Below are 23,862 nucleotides of genomic sequence, written 5' to 3'. Positions count from 1 at the left end.
TCACGAACAAAGCAGTATAAAGATCATTTCTTGCGAGGGGGCATTGTTAATTTTGCCAATGCAACTCCGGAAGCCCATGTGTGTTAAATGCAGGGAAGTACTGGCAGACGTTTAAAACCCTCAACATCAAAGGCATTTGAAGACTAAGCATGGCGAGTTTGAGGACAAACCTCTTAATTTTTTTTCAAAGGATGTAGCGAGAACTTAAATCGTCAGCTGAAGTCCTTAGCAGGAATCTAACATTGAATGGCAAAGCAAGTGAGATTGTGAGAACCAAGCAGGTTCACCTGTCGCATTAAAGGTAAGCAATAATGGTGGGTCGCGAAGGTTGGTCGGTTGATAAAAGTGGGTCCCGGCGGGGGGGGGGGGGGGGGGGGGGGGGGGGGGATTTTGAATAACACTGTGCTCGAATCTTACAGGAGATTAATGGAATGAGTAGCTAGTTTATTTGGAATAAAAATAAGCCTTGTCTAAAGTTCACCGAGCTGCAGCTCCCAGCTTCTAAGGGGGGTCTTTAGGGTCCCGAATATTAAACTGTACTAGTTAGCCTCTCATGTTAGGTTTATAAGGGACTGGGTTAGGAAGGACCCTCTCCATTTGGCTTGATATTGAAGCAGTCCAGTCGGCTTTCCCCTGTCAGGTTTTATTATTTTAGGAGACTTTAGTCCAGTTGTGCTAGGTGCGAAGTTCTATTATTATTAATATCTTGGAGCGTGGAGGATGTCTGTCAATTAGAAGGGAGGTCTAAACTGAATTCAGCACTCCCTCCTATCCAGGGCTGCCCAGACCTCCCACCAGGTTTTATGGACCATGGATTCAATACTTGGAGAGCTAGAGGCATTTCTAGGCTGGGAGATATGTTCATTGGTGCTTCCTTGGTCATCGTTTGAGCAGCCAAGCCAACAATTTGACATTCTTAGTGACTTTATCCTTAATGAAACAATATTTCTTGGCTGTTCTATTTCCCCGCTGAAAAAAATCCTGATTTCTGCAGAGCGTAGACAGTTAATTATCAAGTTTTACGATAACTTGTGCTCTAGATCTTGTGTTAGTACATTGGATACTTTGCAGTCTTGGGAAAGAGACGTGGCAGCCAATATTGATGAGAACATCGGATGGTATAGGGGATTATGCCAATACAATTTTGGTGTGCAATCGAATGAAGGAGACTCCTTTTAAGATTCTGCGCTGCTTACATATTTCTCCAGGTCTGAGACACAGGTTTGATCCTGCTATATACCCATTGTGCCTAAAGTGCCTGGTAGTCGAGGGTAATTATACACACTGCGTATGGACCTGTGTCATGATTCAATCCTATTGTCTGGTGTAGTTAAGATGCTGGAGAGATCCTTTGTTCCAAATTCTGGGTCTTTCAGATAGGAGAATTATTGACGTGAATGCAAAAAGACTGCATAACGTCCTAGCCTTTGCGCTCGTAAGTATATCGTTTTCTGGATTAGTGACTATATCCGTCAATTCAAAATTGGCATAAAATAATCATGGAATGTATCCCGATGGAAATCTTTTTTTTAACATAAATTTTGAGTACCCACATTTTTCTTTCCCCAATTAAGTGGCAATTTAGCATGGCCAATCCACCGAACCTGCAAATCTTTGCGTTGTGGGGGTGAAACACACGCAGACACTGGGAGAATGTGCAAACTCCATGCGGACAGTGAACCAGGGCCAGGATTCGAACCCGGGTCCTCAACGCTGTAGTCTCAGTGCTAACCACTGCGCCACTGTGCTGCCCTATCCCTATAGAAATCTTGACGTCTGTGATCCATTATTCTAAGCCGGATGCATTCCGTAAAGTGTTGGCTCCGTATCTCCTATTTTCATGCTCCGTTGGTCTGGCCTGCTCCTGCAAGGTTTCCCATGAGCCATATTGCAAGTCGTGATCTCGCCATACATCTTGACATTTTATTCTATCATGTTTATTTGGCTTCAACCTCTTTCTCCCCTCCCATTTTTGATAGATCTGGTCTATTAATAGAGGCACTAGTTCTGAAGAACCGTTGTTCTGAATTTATCCCGTCTTTCTCTGTTACATCTGCAGAAATGTTTGTTCTGTACTGTACCGGTTGTGCTTTAAAAACTTTGTTGCATTTTCCATATAAAAACGTGAATAAAGATACAATTACTTACGTTTTCAGACGTATGGGTGTGATTTAATGGAAAAGAAACAGTCCAATTTTGGGCATGTTTAGCAGGGTGTTTCCCAGCACATACTGTCCAGACTCTCGTTGCACTAACTAGCTCAGGTCGCCAGTGCAGGAAGAGATCTCTAGCACCTCACCGTGGCCTCTGGACCTCCCCCCTCCCCGCAAAGCGTCAACTGACATGTTACCCCCCCGCACCCCACTTCATAAGGGCAGGGCATTCCTGGGGACGACCCCCAGCACAGGCAAAATGCCACCTTGGCCCCTGAAATCCTGGAAGTGCTTCTGGGCGGTGCCCAGGTGGCATTGCCAGGCTGGCAGTGTTGCGGTGCATGGGTGGCATCGTGAGTGCCAGGGTATCACCATGTCCAGAGCCCGACCATGTTTGTAGAAACTAGTGCTAAACGGCACTCGGTCGACGTCTCAGGCGAGACTGTTCAATCCCATGCGAGCCTAACTGTTCACTTGAATCTGCAAATCTGGATCACACCCAGTAAGGGCGAGATATAGATCACAAGATTTACTGGCCTCGTCACATCCCGAGTCGGGCACGATGAGGCCGTTGGATCGTGCCCATAGTCATGAAATGCAATGCACAAGTTTTAATTCACTGATTTAAAAAAAAAAATTCCTTTCATTAAAATATTAGCTTTGGTCTTGTATATTGCTCAGCTATCAGTAACTGCTTTAATTGCATCCAGTAAACTCAATGGTTCACTCCTGATCCCAGTAGAAATGTGGTAAAGTTGGTGTGGCTCGTCCTATGGCAAATATTTATTTCAACATAGCTATTCCAAAAGCGATTACAATGCAGTACTTTTTTACTGTGAAGATTGAGAGTGGAGCAATTTTGGTGGTCTTTTGTAATGTCTGATGGGGATTGTTTCATAGTTTTCTATGGCTCAAGAATGGGTTTCATGCCTAACTAGCATAATAAAATCTAATCTTGCATTGTCTGTACTGAATTAAAACCCACCTATAGTTGTTCTGTCCAAATATTTCTGATGTAGAATACAATGTCAATTTGTCTCCTTTAGAAAGATCCTACTGGGCGCCCACATCCAGGAGATCACAAATCAACCTCTCATTTCAGGACAGGTGAGCAAGGAAATTCTATTGAGTTATTGGCCTGCTCTAATATGGTCTCCCCTCAGAAACCCAATTCCTACAGTTGCATTTTGATAAATAGTCAACCAGACTCGAAATAGCACCCTTCTCTCTCCACAGATACTGTCAGACCTGCTGAGATTGACCAGTATTTTGTTTTTGTTTCTACGGTTACGTTTTCAATGACAGCCCTTTTGTCCCCACATGGCTTAAACTTTAAAAAAAAAGTACCATGGTATTTTCCACACAGGAGCCAGACAAATTATCTTTCAGTCTCCCAAGATTTCTCCCACAGCAAATGAAAGGAATAAAGAACTATATGTGAGCAGCCGTTACTTATGAATGCACGTAATCCATTTCTGAAATGTATGGGGCAACAATTCAGTTATTAGCCAATATTTTGGCTGTGGATATTGGTTAATTTTAAAGAGTACATTTCAGAATAATTAATATAATCTTCTTTTTAAAAATTGATTTATTTATTTTCTTGTCTTCGTTGTAAGTCCAGTACCATGACTACAAGCTACCAACTTTTATTTTTACTGCGAATATTAAAATTAAAGACATTTCCAGATTTTTATTTGGGAGTGGTGGATATGCATGCTTCCATTTTGAAGATAAGAAAATAACAACTTAGCAATTTAGTAGTGATCAGTGATGAGCTTTATTATGCTGGATTTACATGGCTTGTTAAATAAAGAATTATACAATTTTTTGAAACAAATTACTTAAAATTAATTTATACAGAGCATGTACAAACAGCTTTGGTGCTATTGAAAGCTTCGTGAAGCTATATCCCAGTGATTGTTTCTTTAATGTTACAATTTCTTTAACCTATCTTACCGCAGAGTGGTGAGGGAAGGGTGGAGAGAGCCAGCACAAAGACTGCAGTGATTCCTTTTTTTAGTATTTCTGGGACTTGTCATTGTTCTGCCATAAAAGTAGTTTTTCTAAACCAGTTTAAGAAATGGCTGATATGGAGACTTTGAGTGAAGGTATTTTGTTTTTAGGTGATGAAGAGAAGAAAATAAATGAGGAGCTGGAACATCAGTTTCATCAGAGTTTGGACAGTCAGCTGTCGGGAAGGAACAGACGACACTGTGGATTAGGCTTCAGTGAGGTAAAGGGCATACTGTTCCCAGAAGCATCAACCTATTGTCAAAACCTTATTTGCCTTTCTGCACATCATACCCAGACCAGTCTCCCTGCCCCCGCATAATAGCCCTCTGCTGCTGGTGAGTGGGAGAGAAATGGCAACATCGTTTTGTTCGAACAATGGGTGGTTAAAGTATGGACCTCTCTTCTCCCTACCCCCTGTGATTGCTGTGAAAGTTGTAGCTTTAACTGAGTTCAATAGATTTTTGATGTGGCTATCAAGTCATATGGAGGGGTGTTGCCGATCAGCCTTGACTTAATTGATGACACAGCAAGTTCAAGAGGCTGAATGGCTTGCTCTTGTTCCTAAGTTTTGACAACTGAGCGAAATTATCAAATGATCCTTTCGGAGAGGTGAGCCAGTGTCTCGATTGACCTTTCATCACCTCTCACTGAGTGTTAATGGTATGTTAATTGTACTATCAAGTTTCAGAATATCAGGTGAAGAGTATTGATTTAAGTACCTTGAGTACATATAAAGAAAGTATTTTGGCACAATTTGTGGTTGTTAGTGAGACAGACATATGTAATGTAGCATTCTATAAATAAATCTAGTTGTACTTTTTTAATGGTGTTTGGTTTCCTAATTCACCATCTGCTTCAGAGTTAATTAACATGGAGAAGTGGTTAGCCTCAGGTTGGCTGCTTTTTGGGTGAAATTATCGCAGTGAATTTCTGAGATATAGCATACAAGGGCATCGTGTACCACTCCGACTCCAGTTTCTATAGCACTCCTTTGGGTAGTGAGCAATACATCTACTGGTAACTATCTGGGATGATGGCTGAAACTGTGATTTTAAAATTCTTCAGTTTTAAGCAACGATTGTGAAACACGCCCGAGTTGTTTTAGTTAGATTTATGAGCATGGGCCTGAAGCCAAGTGGAAGGCTGGGCAAATTGACTGAGGCGACCAAGTTAATAGGGGAAGAATACGAGAATCCATTCCCAGTGAAGAACAGGCTAGCAGTTTTTCTTCTGAGGCCCAGAAACTGCACAATAAAATGGTTATTGTTTCTTTGACAGACATGCTTTCAACGTTATCTAGGTTGCACAAGTTTCTGCTGCACCGTGAGGAGCGTGAAGCAGGTCAGTATTGTGAGGATCCGTCATCGTCACTGAAGGGGAGGATGAAGCCGGTCAGCGTCAGTGAAGGGGAGGATGAAGCCGGCCAGCGTCACTGTGAAGGGGGTTGAAGCCGGTCAGCGTCATTGTGAAGGGGGAAGGAAGCCGGTCAGCGTCACTGAATGGGGAATGAAGCCGGTCAGTGTCACTGAATGGGGAATGAAGACTGTCAGCGTCATTGTGAACGGGAGGATGAAGCCTGTCAGCGTCATTGTGAAGGGGAGGATGAAGCCGGTCAGTGTCACTGTGAAGGCAAGGATGATGCCAGTCAGCGTCACTGTGAAGGGGAGGGTGAAGCCGGTCAGCGTCACTGTGAAAGGGAGGGTGAAGCCGGTCAGCGTCACTGTGAAGGGGAGGATGAAGCCGGTCAGCGTCATTGTGAAGGGGAGGATGAAGCCGGTCAGTGTCACTGAAGGGGAGGGGAAGCTAGTCAGCGTCACTGAAGGGGAGGGTGAAGCCGGTCAGCGTCACTGTGAAGGGGAGGATGAAGCCGGTCAGCGTCACTGTGAAGGGGAGGGTGAAGCCGGTCAGCGTCACTGTGAAGGGGAGGGTGAAGCCGGTCAGCGTCACTGTGAAGGGGAGGGTGAAGCCGGTCAGCGTCACTGTGAAGGGCAGGATGAAGCCGGTCAGCGTCACTGTGAAGGGGAGGGTGAAGCCGGTCAGCGTCACTGTGAAGGGGAGGATGAAGCCGGTCAGCGTCACTGAAGGGGGGGGATGAAGCCGGTCAGCGTCACTGAAGGGGAGGATGAAGCCAGTCAGCATCACTGTGAAGGGGAGGGTGAAGCCGGTCAGCGTCACTGTGAAGGGGAGGGTGAAGCCGGTCAGCGTCACTGTGAAGGGGAGGGTGAAGCCGGTCAGCGTCACTGTGAAGGGGAGGATGAAGCCAGTCAGCGTCACTGTGAAGGGGAGGGTGAAGCCGGTCAGCGTCACTGTGAAGGGGAGGATGAAGCCGGTCAGCGTCACTGAAGGGGAGGATGAAGCCGGTCAGCGTCACTGTGAAGGGGAGGATGAAGCCAGTCAGCATCACTGTGAAGGGGAGGGTGCAGCCGGTCAGCGTCACTGTGAAGGGGAGGATGAAGACGGTCAGCATCACTGTGAAGGGGAGGATGAAGCCGGTCAGCGTCACTGAAGGGGAGGGTGAAGCCGGTCAGCGTCACTGTGAAGGGGAGGATGAAGCCAGTCAGCGTCACTGTGAAGGGGAGGGTGAAGCCGGTCAGCGTCACTGTGAAGGGGAGGGTGAAGCCGGTCAGCGTCACTGTGAAGGGGAGGGTGAAGCCGGTCGGCGTCACTGTGAAGGGGAGGATGAAGCCGGTCAGCGTCACTGTGAAGGGGAGGGTGAAGCCGGTCAGCGTCACTGTGAAGGGGAGGGTGAAGCCGGTCAGCGTCACTGTGAAGGGGAGGGTGAAGCCGGTCAGCGTCACTGTGAAGGGGAGGATGAAGCCGGTCAGCGTCACTGTGAAGGGGAGGGTGAAGCCGGTCAGCGTCACTGTGAAGGGGAGGATGAAGCCGGTCAGCGTCACTGAAGGGGGGGGGATGAAGCCGGTCAGCGTCACTGAAGGGGGGGGGATGAAGCCGGTCAGCGTCACTGAAGGGGAGGATGAAGCCGGTCAGCGTCACTGTGAAGGGGAGGATGAAGCCAGTCAGCATCACTGTGAAGGGGAGGGTGAAGCCGGTCAGCGTCACTGTGAAGGGGAGGGTGAAGCCTGTCAGCGTCACTGTGAAGGGGAGGTTGAAGCCGGTCAGCGTCACTGTGAAGGGGAGGATGAAGCCAGTCAGCATCACTGTGAAGGGGAGGGTGAAGCCGGTCAGCGTCACTGTGAAGGGGAGGATGAAGCCGGTCAGCGTCACTGTGAAGGGGAGGATGAAGCCGGTCAGCGTCACTGAAGGGGAGGATGAAGCCGGTCAGCGTCACTGTGAAGGGGAGGATGAAGCCAGTCAGCATCACTGTGAAGGGGAGGGTGAAGCCGGTCAGCGTCACTGTGAAGGGGAGGATGAAGACGGTCAGCATCACTGTGAAGGGGAGGATGAAGCCGGTCAGCGTCACTGAAGGGGAGGGTGAAGCCGGTCAGCGTCACTGTGAAGGGGAGGATGAAGCCAGTCAGCGTCACTGTGAAGGGGAGGGTGAAGCTGGTCAGCGTCACTGTGAAGGGGAGGGTGAAGCCGGTCAGCGTCACTGTGAAGGGGAGGGTGAAGCCGGTCGGCGTCACTGTGAAGGGGAGGATGAAGCCGGTCAGCGTCACTGTGAAGGGGAGGGTGAAGCCGGTCAGCGTCACCGTGAAGGGGAGGGTGAAGCCGGTCAGCGTCACTGTGAAGGGGAAGGTGAAGCCGGTCAGCGTCACTGTGAAGGGGAGGATGAAGCCGGTCAGCGTCACTGTGAAGGGGAGGGTGAAGCCGGTCAGCGTCACTGTGAAGGGGAGGATGAAGCCGGTCAGCGTCACTGAAGGGGGGGGATGAAGCCGGTCAGCGTCACTGAAGGGGAGGATGAAGCCGGTCAGCGTCACTGTGAAGGGGAGGATGAAGCCAGTCAGCATCACTGTGAAGGGGAGGGTGAAGCCGGTCAGCGTCACTGTGAAGGGGAGGGTGAAGCCTGTCAGCGTCACTGTGAAGGGGAGGTTGAAGCCGGTCAGCGTCACTGTGAAGGGGAGGATGAAGCCAGTCAGCATCACTGTGAAGGGGAGGGTGAAGCCGGTCAGCGTCACTGTGAAGGGGAGGATGAAGCCGGTCAGCGTCATTGTGAAGGGGAGGATGAAGCCGGTCAGTGTCACTGAAGGGGAGGGTGAAGCTAGTCAGCTTCACTGAAGGGGAGGGTGAAGCTGGTCAGCGTCACTGTGAAGGGGAGGGTGAAGCCGGTCAGCGTCACTGTGAAGGGGAGGATGAAGCCGGTCAGCGTCACTGTGAAGGGGAGGGTGAAGCTGGTCAGCGTCACTGTGAAGGGGAGGATGAAGCCGGTCAGCGTCACTGAAGGGGAGGATGAAGCCGGTCAGCGTCACTGTGAAGGGGAGGATGAAGCCAGTCAGCATCACTGTGAAGGGGAGGGTGAAGCCGGTCAGCGTCACTGTGAAGGGGAGGATGAAGACGGTCAGCATCACTGTGAAGGGGAGGATGAAGCCGGTCAGCGTCACTGAAGGGGAGGGTGAAGCCGGTCAGCGTCACTGTGAAGGGGAGGATGAAGCCGGTCAGCGTCACTGAAGGGGAGGATGAAGCTGGTCAGCGTCACTGTGAAGGGGAGGGTGAAGCCGGTCAATGTCACTGTGAAGGGGAGGATGAAGTCGGTCAGCGTCACTGAAGGGCAGGGTGAGGCTGTTCAATGTCACTGTGAAGGGGAGGATGATGTGGATTGGCCACGCTAAATTGCCCTTTTAATTGGAAAAAAATGAATTGGGTACTCTAAATTTATTTAATAAAAAGAAAATACCCAAGAGGGTGCGTGAAGCAGGTCAGAAGAGACCAAGAGGGAGGGTGAAGCAGGTCAGCATCACTGGAGTGAGAAGAGAGGCAAAAAAATATCAAAAGTATGATACCACTGGAAAGCCACGAGTTAATTGTTGCTTTTTCATTCTCCAAATTAGATTTGGTGAATGTCAAAAGCGAACTTGGAGTGGGCTTAAAACAGCATTGAGAGAATGGTCCTTAACTTGATGAGCAGCAAGAAACAATGAGGGTAGAGCTGTGCATAAAACAGCACAGAGTGAAATTTCACTTGGTGAGCAGTGGGAAGGAGCGAGAGCAAAACCGGGACTGTAGCCATCAGGAGTCAGGCTGTGGGTTCAGACCCTTTTGGGTTCAGAGCCTATGTTCAGAAACCCATATCCTGATGTGCCATCACAAGGAATCAGGTAGGTGATTGGTGTATATTTCCTGTTTATCTTAACTAAATAAGGAAATAGACTGGTGAGCTTTATCTTTATGGTTTACTGCTAATAGTAAAGTTTATCAGTATAAGTAAGTAACATTTATTAACGGGAGCAAGGTTATTTAGTTCTTGGAGGAATGGCAGGGCTGCTCCAACCTGTGCTGTATGGAAACTCCAGGAAGCTTTCAGTGGTCCTGATAACCATTTGTGCACAAAGTATCAGTAGCAGCTTGAGCTCCGGGTTTTGGAAAAATAGAAAATGGAAGTCGGTCATATGAGAGCAGTCTCGAAGGGCCAATTCAAAATGATGGTAGCTGAACAATGGGCTACCTTCACGGAGGAGTACGTTCAGGCACAGAGTGGATTCAAGGTGTTGAAGAAAGATAGGGAAGGAAGAAAAGGGGGAGATGTGATGGTATTGTTTAAGGAGAACTTTGCAATTATTTTTTTTTCTTTTTAAAAAAAAATGTATTTTATTACAAACTTGTATCAAAGCAGGTTACAGCAAGTAAACACTTCAGGAAACATACTTCCCAACAATCAACTATACAGTCTACATACTTTTCTCCTTTTTCACCCCTCCCTTTTCCCTTCACTCACCTGTGACAAATAGCTCCTCAAACACGGTCACAAACATCCTCCACCTTTTCTCAAACTCCCAATGGGGTGTTCCTCCAACGCCTGCCTGTTTGCTTCCTCCACCTGGTGAAATTCCAGCTCGTCCGGAAACCACCCCATGTCCCCCTCCTCTCCCTCCGGATCCGCCTCATAAAGTCCCTGGTAATACACTCTAAATGCCTAATTTATCTTCCCTGGCTCTGACACCACATCCTCCGCCCCAGTCCGTATCTTCAATATTTCCCTGGATGCAGCCTGCCTCCGCAGTCCGTGCGCCAGCATGCGGCTCGCCTTCTCCCCATATTCATATTGCACCCCTCTTGCCCTATGCAGTTGCCCTACCGCCCTTCACGTTGTCAGCCTGTCAAATTGCCTCTGCAACTTTTTCCTCCTCGACAGTTCCTCCACGGTGGGCACCCTCGAATATTCTCTGTCCACCTCCACTATCTCGCTCACTAGATGCTCATAAAATGCCCGCTGACACCTCCCCATTCTGATTCAACTCCACATAATCCCTAATTGCCAACCGCACCTTATCACAAAAACCTCCATCCGCCAACAACCCTGAGTCAAACCTCCACGCCGGCCTCTGCTCTCGTCCCGTTCTAAACCGAATCTCCAGCCAGTGGGGTGCATGGTCCGAGATAACTATCCCCGCAAAAAACTTTGCACTGATGGAGGGAGAGGATATTCCAGCGAATCAAAGACAGAATCTATTTGGCTAGAATTAAATAACAAAGTGCCGTGTAGTCTCGAGCAGTGTTTTTCAAACTTTTTTTTTCCTGGGACCCAATTTTACCAATCGGCTGACCTCGGCGCATGCTGGCTGACCTTCGCAACACACCATTTTTGCTTACCTTTAATGCGACAGGTGAGCCTGCTTGGTCCTCACGATCTCACTCCACTCAGGTTCTCAGGAAGTGAGGGCAATGCACATATATGGGTGCAGAGTTCAGCTGGTTTCTTTGTGCTGTCTTCATCTTTGTGAGGATGGAATATCCAACCTCACACATGTAGGTCATTGTGCCAGGCAACAGAAATTAAATGTGCTCTTTCCGGACTAGGCCGCAGGCGCCGACTGGGATTTACAGCCAGACAAAAACCGTGGCCCCGCCTCCACCAAGGAAGGAAGATAGGGTGCCGGCCAGCTCGCTGTTCAGATACTGTAATAACAAGCCGTACCCCAAATCACGCTTATGTCGGGGTGTCCCCGATCCCAAGATCAGGAATTTGGACATTGGACGCAGGAAAGCAAAGGACGAGTTCCTGCTCTGTGGCCACATGGTGCATACGAACAGCTCTCCTCCAAAGCTCTGGAGACTGCCTGTATCTCTGCCAGCACGTACATAGTGAAGACCTGTGGCAAGGATGGCTTCCACATTCTAATGTGCCTGCATCCTTGCCACGTCATCTGTATCAATAAGATGTTATCGTGTGCCGGCGCTGATCGGCTGCAGACAGGAATGCGCGGAGCCTTTGGCACGCTCCAGGGCACCAAGGCCCGTGTGAACATTCCAAGCATTGTCTGGCATTTCTGACTTTGTCTATATAAATGTTTCTGGAACCTACCTCTACATTCACCTGAGGAAGGAGCAGTGCTCCGAAAGCTCGTGTTTGAAACAAACCTGTTGGACTTTGACCTGGTGTTGTAAGACTTCCTACTGTGCTCACCCCAGTCCAACGCCGACATCTCCACATCATGGCTACCATCGACACCGCAAACTGCCGGCTCAAAGTGGGGAGGATCTCCAGGAAGATCGCGCATATAGACACTGACATTAAGTTTCTGCAAATATGCAAAAAAGCAGACAAGATCCCGAAAGAGCTACAGATCACAAACCCACTCAAGTCGACCTACAACACAGACTACGCTGAAAGACTTTGCCGCCACACCTCTGTCACACTCCTCAACCACCTTGTACGCCAGCTCTACAGCAGTCGACGCAACCTGGAAACCAAGATAGAGGCCATATTCTCAACTTGCGCTCAGGACACAACAGGCCAGCTGCGTAACGCCGCCAAACAGATGAGACAACGATACTATGCCACCTATATGCACACCAAGAACAGGAAGCTTGAGAAACTCGGCATCACCACCAGCAGCAACCTAGCTTCCCCCGGTACCACAGTAGAAAACAATACAGGGAAATCTATTGTCAACTTGTCGGACTACACCCTTCAGCCAGACGAAATCGAAGTCCTCAGCAAAGGGCTCAATTTCTGCACCACCACCAAAATGGACCCCATCAGTCTCGCGGCAGACACAGAGGAATTCATCAGGCGAATGAGGCTCCGGGAATTCTTCCACAGACCCCAAGAGGCCGACAGCGAACCCAAGGAGACGACCAATTAACCGGAACAGCAGACCACGAGATCTGCGGTGCAGCAACCGAAAAGGAAAGAGTCGAATTGGACTCCTCCGGAAGGCCGCTGCCCTAGACTCGACATGTATGCTCAAGCCGTCAGGAGTCGTGTCAATGCTAGATTCATCAGTCGCATTCACAAAGCAGCCCCGAACGTCACCCAAGCACAACGCAACGCCATCCACGCTCTCAAGACCAACCGCAACATGGTTATCAAACCAGCAGAAAAAGGAGGGGCCACCGTCATACTGAACAGAACGGACTACTGCAAAGAAGTATACCGACAACTCAACAACCAGGAACACTACAGACAGTTACCCGCAGATCCAACCAAGGAACACATCTGCCAACTCAACAGGCTGATCAAGACCTTGGATCCAGACCTTCAGAGCACCCTATGTGCTCTCATCCCACTCAATCCCCACATTGGAGATCTCTACTGCCTCCCGAAAATACATAAGACCAACACGCCAGGCCGTCCTATCGTTTCAGGCAATGGGACCCTGTGTGAGGACCTCTCTGGCCACATCGAGGGCATTTTAAAACCCATCGTACAAGGTACACCCGCTTCTGTCGCGACACAACGGACTTCCTACAGAAACTCAGCACCCATGGACCAGTTGAACCAGGAACATTCCTCGTCACAATGGACGTCTCGGCACTCTACACCAGCATCCCCCATGACGACGGCATTGCTGCAACAGCCTCAGTCCTCAACACCGACAACTGCCAATCTCCAGACGCAATTCTGCAACTTATCCACTTCATTCTAGATCACAACGTCTTCACCTTCGACAACAAATTCTTCATCCAGACGCACGGAACAGCCATGGGGACCAAATTAGCACCTCAATATGCCAACATCTTCATGCACAAGTTTGAACAAGACTTCCTCACCGCACAGGACCTTCAACCGACGTTATACACCAGATACATGGATGACATTTTTTTCCTTTGGACCCACAGCGAAGAATCACTGAAACAACTACACGATGAGATCAATAAGTTCCATCCCACCATCAGACTCACCATGGACTATTCTCCAAATTCATTTGCATTCTTGGATACACTCATCTCCATCAAGGACGGTCACCTCAGCACTTCGCTTTAGCGCAAGCCCACAGATAACCTCACGATGCTCCACTTCTCCAGCTTTCACCCGAAACACATTAAAGAAGCCATCCCCTATGGACAAGCCTTCCGTATACACAGGATCTGCTCAGATGAGGAGGAGCGTAACAGACACCTACAGATGCTGAAAGATGCCCTCGTATGAACGGGATATGGCGCATGACTCATCGATCGACAGTTCCAACGCGCCACAGCAAAAAACCGCACCAACCTCCTCAGAAGACAAACACGGGACACAACTGACAGAGTACCCTTCGTCGTCCAGTACTTTCCTGTGGCGGAGAAACTACGACAACTTCTTCGCAGCCTTCAACACATCATCAGTGAAGATGAACATCTTGCAACGGTCATCCCCACACCCCCACTACTTGCCTTCAAACAACCGCACAACCTCAAACAAACCATTGTTTGCAGCAAATTACCCAGCCTTGAGAACAGCGACACCACACAACCCTGCCAGGGCAATCTCTGCAAGACATGCCAGATCATCGACATGAATACCACCATTACACATGGAAACACCACCCACCAGGTACGCGGCACATTCTCGTGCGACTCGACCAATGTAGTCTACCTCGTACGCTGCAGGAAAGGATGTCCCGAAGCGTGGTACATTGGCGAGACCATGCAGACACTGCGACAACGAATGAACGGGCATCGCGCGACAATCACCAGGCAGGAATGTTCCCTTCCAGTCGGGGAACACTTCAGCAGTCAAGGGCATTCAGCCTCTGATCTCCGGGTAAGCGTTCTCCAAGGCGGTCTTCAGGACACGCGACAACGCAGAATTGCCGAGCAAAAACTAATAGCTAAGTTCCGCACGCATGAGTGCGGCCTCAACCGGGATCTTGGATTCATGTTGCATTACATTCATCCCCCACCATCTGGCCTGGACTTGCAAAATCCTACCAACTATCCTGGCTTGAGACAATTCACATCTCTTTAACCTGGGGTTACCCCTCTCTCTGGATCTGTAATGATTTGATTACCTGCAAATGCTCGCATTCCAAGCATTGTCTGGCATCTCTGACTTTGTCTATATAAATGTTTCTGGAACCTACCTCTTCATTCACCTGAGGAAGGAGCAGTGCTCCGAAAGCTCGTGTTTGAATCAAACCTGTTGGACTTTAACCTGGTGTTGTAAGACTTCTTACCGTGTGAACATTGGCCAAGTCATCATGTCCGTGCGCACCAACGTACAGAACGAAGAACATGTGTTCGAGGCACACCGCCAGGCTAAGTTCCCCGGGCGGCAGAAGATCCACAACTTCATGAAGTGGGGCTTCACCAAGGTCAACACACGATGATTTCAATGACATGGTTGCAGAGAAGTGGCTGATTGCCAGCAGCTGTGGGGTGAAGTTCATACCCCAGCGGGACCCCCTTACCATGTGGCGTTCCCTGAGCACGTGGAAGAGCTTGAAAATTAAAAGGAGAATTTTGCCGACCAGAAAAAAATGTAGCAACAAAATGCTTGTTTTACTCAGCACTGGATACTCCTCTGAAGCACCACTCCAGAATGCTGACAGCCTCATGGACTTGTGGCGTGTTTTTAATGTGCTGTCACAGCTGAGGCACAGAAGTTCAGTCTCTTCATTTGGAGTCAGCTGTAAGTTAATAATTGACTTTGGGATCCCAAAAGAATTTTTCATCCACTTCTCTTTCAAAATCTGAATCCTTTGTAAAGTCGTGACAAAAACTGTTGATATGCGCAGCCAGATGCGACTGAATAAGGCTTGCCAGTCTACTGACAGTTCCCTTACTAACACTATTTTCTTCCATGTGTCATAGCAGTGTGGGGAACATGTAATAGTTTTGGTTTTGTACCTGCCCGTGCAAAACTTTCAATGACTTTTGGAAAGCATCTATTTCTATTGCCGAAAGCAATCCTCATCCTTCTCTTGCAATTTGAGGTTTAGGTTAATTTAGAATTGAAAAGATGTCTGAGATGTACGACATAGTTAACATCCAACTCAATTGCCAGTACTTCCCTACACATAGGCTTTGCATCCTGATTTGCATTGATACAAATAACAAAAGCCATATCTCAAGAGATCATCTTTGTACTGCGTTATTCCTGATTTCAGTTTTGTCTTAGGCTTAGAGGCCCTGGAGCTCTGTATATAGCCCTACTTTGTCCTGCCATGGACTCTGAGCAGCTATCTCCAGTAGATTCATAAAGTATACAGTCTCCTATACTTCATAATTGGAGGCATAGTGTATAAGAGCAAGGAGGTTAAGTTGCACTTGTATTTAAAAAAACACAATTTACATGGCTTAATGAGGTTCTTGCCTGTTTCTATCAGGGGCACTGGTTGCCCAAGTGGAGGCCCCCCTGAAAAGATGTTAATTTTGCTTCTGCCTTGTTTGTGCTGATAAAACAAGGTGATAATTCAAATCATTTGCAAGGGGCTTGTTATTTTACAGCGAGTGTTTCCCTCTGGTTCAGTAAGTAGAATGTGCCCTGATCTGTTTTGAATTGTACAGAATCAGATCTGCGTTTGACCTTTGGCTTTCGCTGTTGGTTAACTTTGGTTCTGATGAGATTAGAGATGGCCTTGGGCTAGGGAAGAGGAGACAATGTCTTGCATTATCTGATGCTCTTGGGAGGAGGAGACAAAGATCTACCTGCTCAATGACATGACTCATCAGCCTGGATCAGTGTTTGGGGCAAGAAGGGTGTTGCAATGGAGGTAAAGCCAATCAATTCTACTTCACGCAGTACTTCTGAGTTTATTCTTACCACAGCACTTTGGATTTCCAGATTACAATTGTACAGAAGTGGTTAGGCTTTGGCAAAAAATTACATAATTAACTGGATATAACTACCTCTTGAACATGTTTTAGGGCAGCACGGTAGCATTGTGGTTAGCGCCAGGGTCTCCGGTTTGATTCCCTGCTGGGTCACTGTCTATGCGGAGTCTGCATGTTCTCCCAGTGTCTGGGGGTTTCCTCCGGGTACTCCGGTTTCCTCCCACAGTCCAAAGACGTGCAGGTGGATTGGCCATGCTAAATTGCCCTTAGTGTCCAAACGAAAAGGTTAGGAGGGGTTATTGGGTTAGGGGGATAGGGTGGAAATTAGGGCTTGTATGGATCAGTGCAGACTCGATGGGCTGAATGGCCTCCATCTGCACTGTATGTTCTATGTTCGATTTCTTTGAATTTAAAATAAAAGCACTTGTTCTACTTAAATCTGTGAACCTAGGAAATGTAGAAATATTTCCGATACAGTTTGCAGAAAATTTCCTTTCGTATTTTAAGATTATACTTGTCAAAGGTGTTTACTGGCCTAACTTCAAGGCTTTGTGCTGTTATCTTGTGGATCTGTAGATACTTACTGAAACATGACTTGCCCAGTGATAAACAGGGTAAGCTTAATTCGATCCATGTCTTCGTGTATTGATTGGATCAGTACGTAGGTGAAGGAACTTTATAACACCGTCAAGGTGGTGTGGTTTTTCTGCAACACTCCCTTAATGTGTTTTGGCTGTTTTCTTTCTCCGTCCCCCTGACCCAACTCTCCCGTTTATCCTCCCCAGAGTAGAAAGTCAAATAAATGGTATCCTCGAGCCAGAACAGGCAGACTGGACATAGCCTGTTGATTTCCTCATTTCCCCTTTCTTTATTTTTTGTTATCATTTTTATCCATGGAGGCTTATTGGACACATACCTTTAAGTTGAGCAGGGAGGGCAGCACGGTGGCGCAGTGGGTTAGCCCTGCAGCCTCACGGCGCCAAAGTCCCAGGTTCGATCCCGGCTCTGGATCACTCTCCATGTGGAGTTTTCACATTCTCCCCGTGTTTGTGTGGGTTTTGCCCCCACAACCCAAAGATGTGCAGGCTAGGTGGATTGGCCATGCTAAGTTGACCCTTAACTGGCGAAAATGAATTTGGTACTTTAAATTTTTTTAAAAGAAAAAAGTTGAGCAGGGGACGTGAGATATTCAAAAGTTGCAGAAGAGAACACTGCTAGCTCTCGTACAGCAAAAACTAGACTTTTTGGCACCCGAGAGATCGGTCGACTCTGTTTGACTGGTTGGTGGCCAATGAATTAGCCAAAAGGACGTATTCTGCTTGGTGATAGGTGGTGATTGGGTCCTGCCTGACTGGGATAATTTTCAGAGAGTCTGGGGAAACAGATGGACTCCTGGACGCTTAAGAGGAAAGAAGCTGCTCCCTCCTCTCTCTCTCTCTCAAAGTCTAAATTGGAGAAAGGTGTGCTACAAACAACCATCTGAAACAAAGACTCATTCCTGTACTTATTATTTTTACCAATTGGATATTAAACAGCAGACTGACTATGAAATCCAAAGACGTTATACTAAATTGTCCAGATGCACTGTCTTCAAAAAGGATGTTTAGCCAGTGTCTGGACTTGGATTTGGTTTCAGGACTGATATCTCGGTTATTAGTTGTTGGATGGGCTCCGTTTATGGTGAGGGTCTGGCGTTTGGGAAGCCATTGTCTCGGACCCATTCACTCAGCTAGCACGGTTGGCTTATTAAATGCAAATTACATCTCTTTTCTTATTGCATTTCATAGAATTTACAGTGCAGATCGAGCCCATCGAGTCTGCACCGGCTCTTGGAAGGAGCACTCTACCCGAGGTCAACACCTCCACCCTATCCCCATAACCCAGTAACCCCACCCAACACTAAGGGCAATTTTGGACACTAAGGGCAATTTATCATGGCCAATCCACCTAACCTGCACATCTTTGGACTGTGGGAGGAAACCGGAGCACCCGGAGGAAACCCACGCGCACACGGGGAGGATGTGCAGACTCCGCACAGACAGTGCCCCAAGCCGGGAATCGAACCTGGGACCCTGGAGCTGTGAAGCATTTGTGCTATCCACAATGCTACCGTGCTGCCATTTGGTCTGAACAGTCCCAGGTGCGATGTGAGTTTGGTAGTAGCAATCTTAGTAATGAGGTGTGACAACCAAAATTATTATTTTGTCCTTGAAACACCTGGGGGTAGCTCCCAGAAAGGGGCCAAACCCATGATCGGAGATTTGTAGCAGCCATCTTAATTTTCTTTGTTCAGCAGAAAAAGACCAGTTTTAAAAATAAAGAGCAATAAGGATAAAGTTTAAAAATATATAGAGTTGGGTTTGTTTCCGTGACATAGTAATCCAACATTTGCAACAGGCAGTGGAGCAGCGTATAGAATCATAGAATTTACAGTGTAGGAGGCCATTCGGCCCATTGAGTATGCACCGGCCCTTGGAAAGGGCACCCAACCTAAACCCAAACCTCCACCCTATCCCAGTAACGCTATCTAACCGTTATTTTTTACAAGATAAGAGCTCTGTGGTTGTGGCACTCATGGTCCAGGCCCGTGCTCTTCAATTACTTAGCAATTCAATCCGGATTCGATTCCTGGCTTGGATCACTCTCTGCTGAGTTTGCACATTCACCCTGTGTCTGTGTGGGTTTCCGCCAGGTGCTCTGTTTTCCTCCCACAAGTCCTGAATGACGTGCTTGTTAGTCGAATTGGACATTCTGACTTCTTCCTCGGTGTACCCGAACAGGCTCCGGAATGTGGCGACTAGGGCATTTTCACAGTAACTTCATTGCAGTGTTAATGTAAGCTATTTGTGACACGAATAAAGATGATTATTTTTAGTGATACTTGACTAGAAATGTAAAATTTTCACCTTTTTTTTCAGCCAGAGGCAGATGAACCAGAGCTGCAAGAGATCAGTGCTCCAGTAGATTCAGCAACCGACAGCTCGAACGATTCTGAAAATAAGGATTCTTTGAACAGCGTGAAATCTAGTGGCGAAGAGCATCAGTCAGAAGATGCAGATGCTAAAAAGCAGGACCTGAAAAGCAATTATAAAATGATGTTCGTAAAGTCATCTACAAACTAACTACAATCCCTTAACACAATCTCCTGTTTATTGTTCTGGATTATACGATCACAATACATTTTTACTGAACACCGATCGCATTGGTTTAGTTTCCAATTTAAGTGTACATGACTTGACCTCTTACCTACGACATAGTTATGTGTTGCCATGTTCTATTTCATACATTTTCAGTTTTTAAATCTCTTTTGTGAAAATGGTCCTCATTTTTTCACTTTATTTTTAGAGCTATGTTTTCCAAAGTTTCCTGCTCATATTTTGAGTTCCAAGTGTGTAACGTCTAAACGCAGATGAAATACTTCTTATGACTCTTTATGTAATTTATAAATGCATATCATTTGTGCAAATTTTTTTAAGTGAGTAATGTCCAAGACAAGGGACTTAATCCAATTTAAATGGTGAAGGCTAGTTGAAAGTCAAAAGAATTTTTAGCTGTTCATATACTGTATATATAAAATAAAACTTGGGGGAGAAAAACAGTTGCAGGTTTTGCTATTGTCTCACGTTTGCTCTAAAAGGATTTTTTGACGTGGATGAATATTGGATCATTGTCAGGAGGTTGCAGTTTATGAGCAAGGAATTCTAATACAAAGCAGGACGTTTTAAAGAATCAGCTACCACAGTATGCACCGCAGACGTTTCCTCTCCTTCAACAAAGTTGTAACTCTTCAAAATGTTTAATCTTGACTGGAAAAAAAACTTTCTATAATTCTGGAATTGAAACATTGCAACAGACTCCAATTTGTGGCACCATCTTTAATCCTCTAAAATGGTTGCTCTTTGGAGCCTGGAACATGTGGTGTGGAAGCCAGTATCATGGTAGCAATATCATTGAAACAGTGGATAGCTTGCACATTAGCAGGATTGATTTGAAGTTCCATGTGATTGGGTCGATTAAATGATCACATTTTGTAGCAGGATTTCTGACCACTTTGTAGTCACTTGATGCAGTACAGTAATTTAAGTATAGGGAAATAAGTTACAACAGATTTAATAGCCCAGATTTTACATGATTGAAATGCAGCATTCGTTGTCATTACTCTTACATTGACACCAATCTCTGGAGTCTACACATGTGCAATCAAACATGGGAATCTAGAAGTTGCTGTCATGACTCCAGACATCTCCACTATCAGGGTTGCCCCTGTCCCCCCACCTCAATTGGATGTCGGTGAAATGATGAGAGCTCTCACTTTTGCATTTGTCTTACTCTAAAACCCCTTCAAAGTTACACCTTGTTGAATGAGGTGTAACTGGAGTTTTAATGGTGTACTAGGTTCATAATTACCGCTGAATGGCCTCACTGGCCCTCAGAGTAATCTTGAATGTCAAATTTCTCCCTTTGTGGTATGCAATTCCACATTTTAAATTTTTTGAATAGTTTTATTATCTTCTACCTTAATTGCATGTGCATGGCCTGATCATGTACTTCACTGTCTTGTATTAAAAAAATAAAATTACAATTGGTGGGATGCAGTGGTGTTTACTTCCTGATTTGCTGTCCCATTTCCATTTGATTAAGTGGCTGAGCCACCAGGATTCCAACAGAATCTGGTGAGCTCTTCCCAAAGGAGAGAGACTCTCATATCGGCTTTGCTTCTAGGGCCAGCGGAGACCAGTAACTATTCTCCACTGGCGGGAGCACTAGGTTCCAGAACAGAGGATCCAGGGCTAGTTATAGTCCCAGCAGTGGCCATTGGTTGATCCTGATGCTGTGTGTCCTATAGAGCTGCTGGCCAATCGGACTTCATCATTCTGGGGGTGGAGGTCACATTATGAATCAATCGAGGCTGCTCCCAGCACATAATTGCTGCGAAGCTGCCGACTTCTGTGTCAGCGAGCTCAAGACTGACCTTGTTTGGAGAGGACGGAGAATTTGCATCCATATAAAATTCAGCCCTACGACTTTGCATCTGTCTTTACTAATGAAGATGTTGTCAAAGTTCTCATTTAGTACCTCAGCCATGGCCTCTGCCCATATCTGTATATTCTGTTTATTCCTTCATCAGCCGTAATCCTCTATTTATATGAAAATACAAGACTTGAATCCCATACATATAAGCTTCCAGTCCCTTTTCATACTATTTCTTTGCTCCTCTTATTTCGCTTCTAAACTTTCTATATTCAGACATGTTCTATATTCAGAAATGTTCTCATGTGTATTATCAACTGATATCTGCCATGCACATTCTTTTTCTGCTTAATCATACTTTTGATCTCTGTAATCATCTAAGAAGTTCCAACTTTGTTTTCCTGACATTTTCCCCCTTGTAGAAATGTACCTCAACTGCACATCAGATTTTCTCTTTAAAGGTAACCCATTGTCATTTACAATTGTGCCTGACAATTTATGACTTCAATTTACCCAGGGTCAGATTTGAGTTCTCAACCTCCTGGAATTGACCCTTTGCCAATTAAATTTTTAGTGTAGATTGTTCCTTGTCCTTTTCTCTAGTTAATCCACACACCTTATCATACTATGATCACTGTTCCCAACATGTTCCCCTCCAGAACAATGCCGTCGTTAACAGTGGGCCAGAAATGTACTTCTGAATACACTTCAGAACTCTTCCCCACTATCCCAATCTATATTAGGGGACTGAAATTAAAGGTTCCCCATTATCACTGTTCTATGATTCTGAAACTTCCCTGTAATTATATATCTCCTTTCTAAGTTAAATATAAACTATTCTATTTTCTCGTGTCAGTTGAAATTTAAGTTGCTATTCTTCTCTAAGTGATTTTGCATCTCGTAGATTTTATAATCATCCCACTGCAATAAAGCGTAAGAAGTGTAATTTTGAGGTTGATATGAAGGCAGAGCAGAAACAGCTTTACTCTATTTTTAGCTATTCTAATTAATCTTGCTCAATGCTGACCCACGTGCAGCTGAATTGTAAAGGTGTTCCAAATCTCCAGCACTGTTAATCCATACTTGAACACAGGAACTCAAAACTAAGAATTGCACAAATCAGAAGGTTTAATAAAGATTTTGTAAAAATCGACTTCAATTTGATCACAGATTATTTCCCGTATGTAAAAGTCACAAAATAAACAGTCACAAATAATCTGCTGCATGTGATACAAATTTAAATAATTTATAACATTCAAATACAAATTTATCATAAACAATTATAAAAAATGTGAGTGAAGTAGTTATTCAGATTGATGCACAATTACAAAATATAAAAAAAACACTGGTCATTGATAATATTTCCTTCTGCTGTGAGGAAACCTCAGAGAAAAATAGTGGATTTCAAATTTTCTGCTGCAGAAAGTGGAATGGTGAGACCAAATGCAGCAGAAGGGAGGAGCTCCTGTGTTATGTCTTTTTCTTTCTGCATTTCAAACTTCCTGAATCTGCAACTCTCTTTACAATTTGTTCATTTCTTTGCATGCACCAGTCTCCTGCACCTTTCGTATTCTTCTGTTCCCTTTAATGCCTTTCCATTACCTCATATATCATCTATCAGATTTTAATCAAACAGTTTATTCAACTCATTAATTCCTTCACCATGGTTTGACTCATGTTATTGCAGGCACTCTTTCTCTCTCTCCTCCCCCCCCCCCCCCCCCCCCCCCCAGCCCGCTGTCCCAAGACATACTGAAATGTCTCCTAAGCTATTGGCTTTCAACTCTGACCAAGGATTGCATCTGTAATTTTCACAGATAGTTTCTCTTTACAGATGATGGATGACCTGCTACAGAAGTTGAATAGAATGAGACAGGAAATCAAGAGGATTTTTGTCGCTCCATCCAAGCCCTCCAGTTGCTGACACACTTGTCAAAAAACAGTTTCTCCCTGATCTAGCAAACCCCCTCAATTTTGAATACCTCTGTTCAATCTTTTCTCAAAGAACAATTCCAGTTTCTCCAAATCTCTTAATCCCTGGTCTCAGCTGAGTACACCTCCTCTACCTTTTTCAAGGCCTTTACCCATTTCTTGAAGTTTAGAGTCCAGAATTATGTACTGTACTCCAGCTGAGCCCTAACCAGTGATTTTGAAAGGTTAAGAATGACTTCCTTTTTCTTAATTCAATGCCAAGTGTTTCATACACTTTTTGAACAGCCTTAGCAACCTGCCGTACCAGATTGAAAAGTCGTGACCATACACTCCCAGGTTCCTCTGCATTTACACCCTCAGAATACTATCAACAACTGTAACAAAACACATAAATTGGTTGTCATGAGTCAAACCTTTATTGTCCTAAAATTTGATTGCCATGGAATTTTACATCAGAAAATAAGTCAGAATTCAGAGCATATCAGAAGAGAAATGTTGGCCAGAAAGTGATGATCTCACTCAAACTGAAGCCTTTCTGTCTGGCTATACCTTCCACCACTTGCCTCACCCAGATCTTGGTGGTGTAGTGAAAATGAAATGAAATGAAAATCGCTTATTGTCACAAGTAGGCTTCAAATGAAGTTACTGTGAAAAGCCCCCGGTCGCCACATTCCGGCGCCTGTTCGGGGAGGCT

At 46.0% G+C, this 23,862-nt stretch overlaps 1 protein-coding gene and 1 pseudogene across 1 annotated transcript in view; both read left to right on the top strand.

The window, feature by feature from the left end:
* The window catches only part of c9h11orf58 (chromosome 9 C11orf58 homolog), a 31,159-nt gene extending 10,303 nt beyond the window's left edge, over positions 1-20,856 (top strand). Inside the window, exons 3-5 of the mRNA XM_038808082.1 lie at positions 3,200-3,260; positions 4,280-4,389; positions 19,184-20,856. Of these exons, the coding sequence (XP_038664010.1) occupies positions 3,200-3,260; positions 4,280-4,389; positions 19,184-19,387 (375 nt within the window). The 3' untranslated portion in view covers positions 19,388-20,856. The remainder of the gene's footprint in view (positions 1-3,199; positions 3,261-4,279; positions 4,390-19,183) is intronic.
* On the top strand, positions 9,202-16,409 carry LOC119972003 (annotated as a pseudogene).
* Positions 20,857-23,862: the final 3,006 nt, after the last annotated feature.

This window comes from Scyliorhinus canicula, chromosome 9, assembly GCF_902713615.1.
Source record: "Scyliorhinus canicula chromosome 9, sScyCan1.1, whole genome shotgun sequence".
In the NCBI taxonomy this organism is placed as follows: Eukaryota; Metazoa; Chordata; class Chondrichthyes; order Carcharhiniformes; family Scyliorhinidae; genus Scyliorhinus; species Scyliorhinus canicula.
The sequence above is the reverse complement of the archived record's forward strand: the minus strand, read 5'-3'. Positions and strand labels throughout refer to the sequence as shown.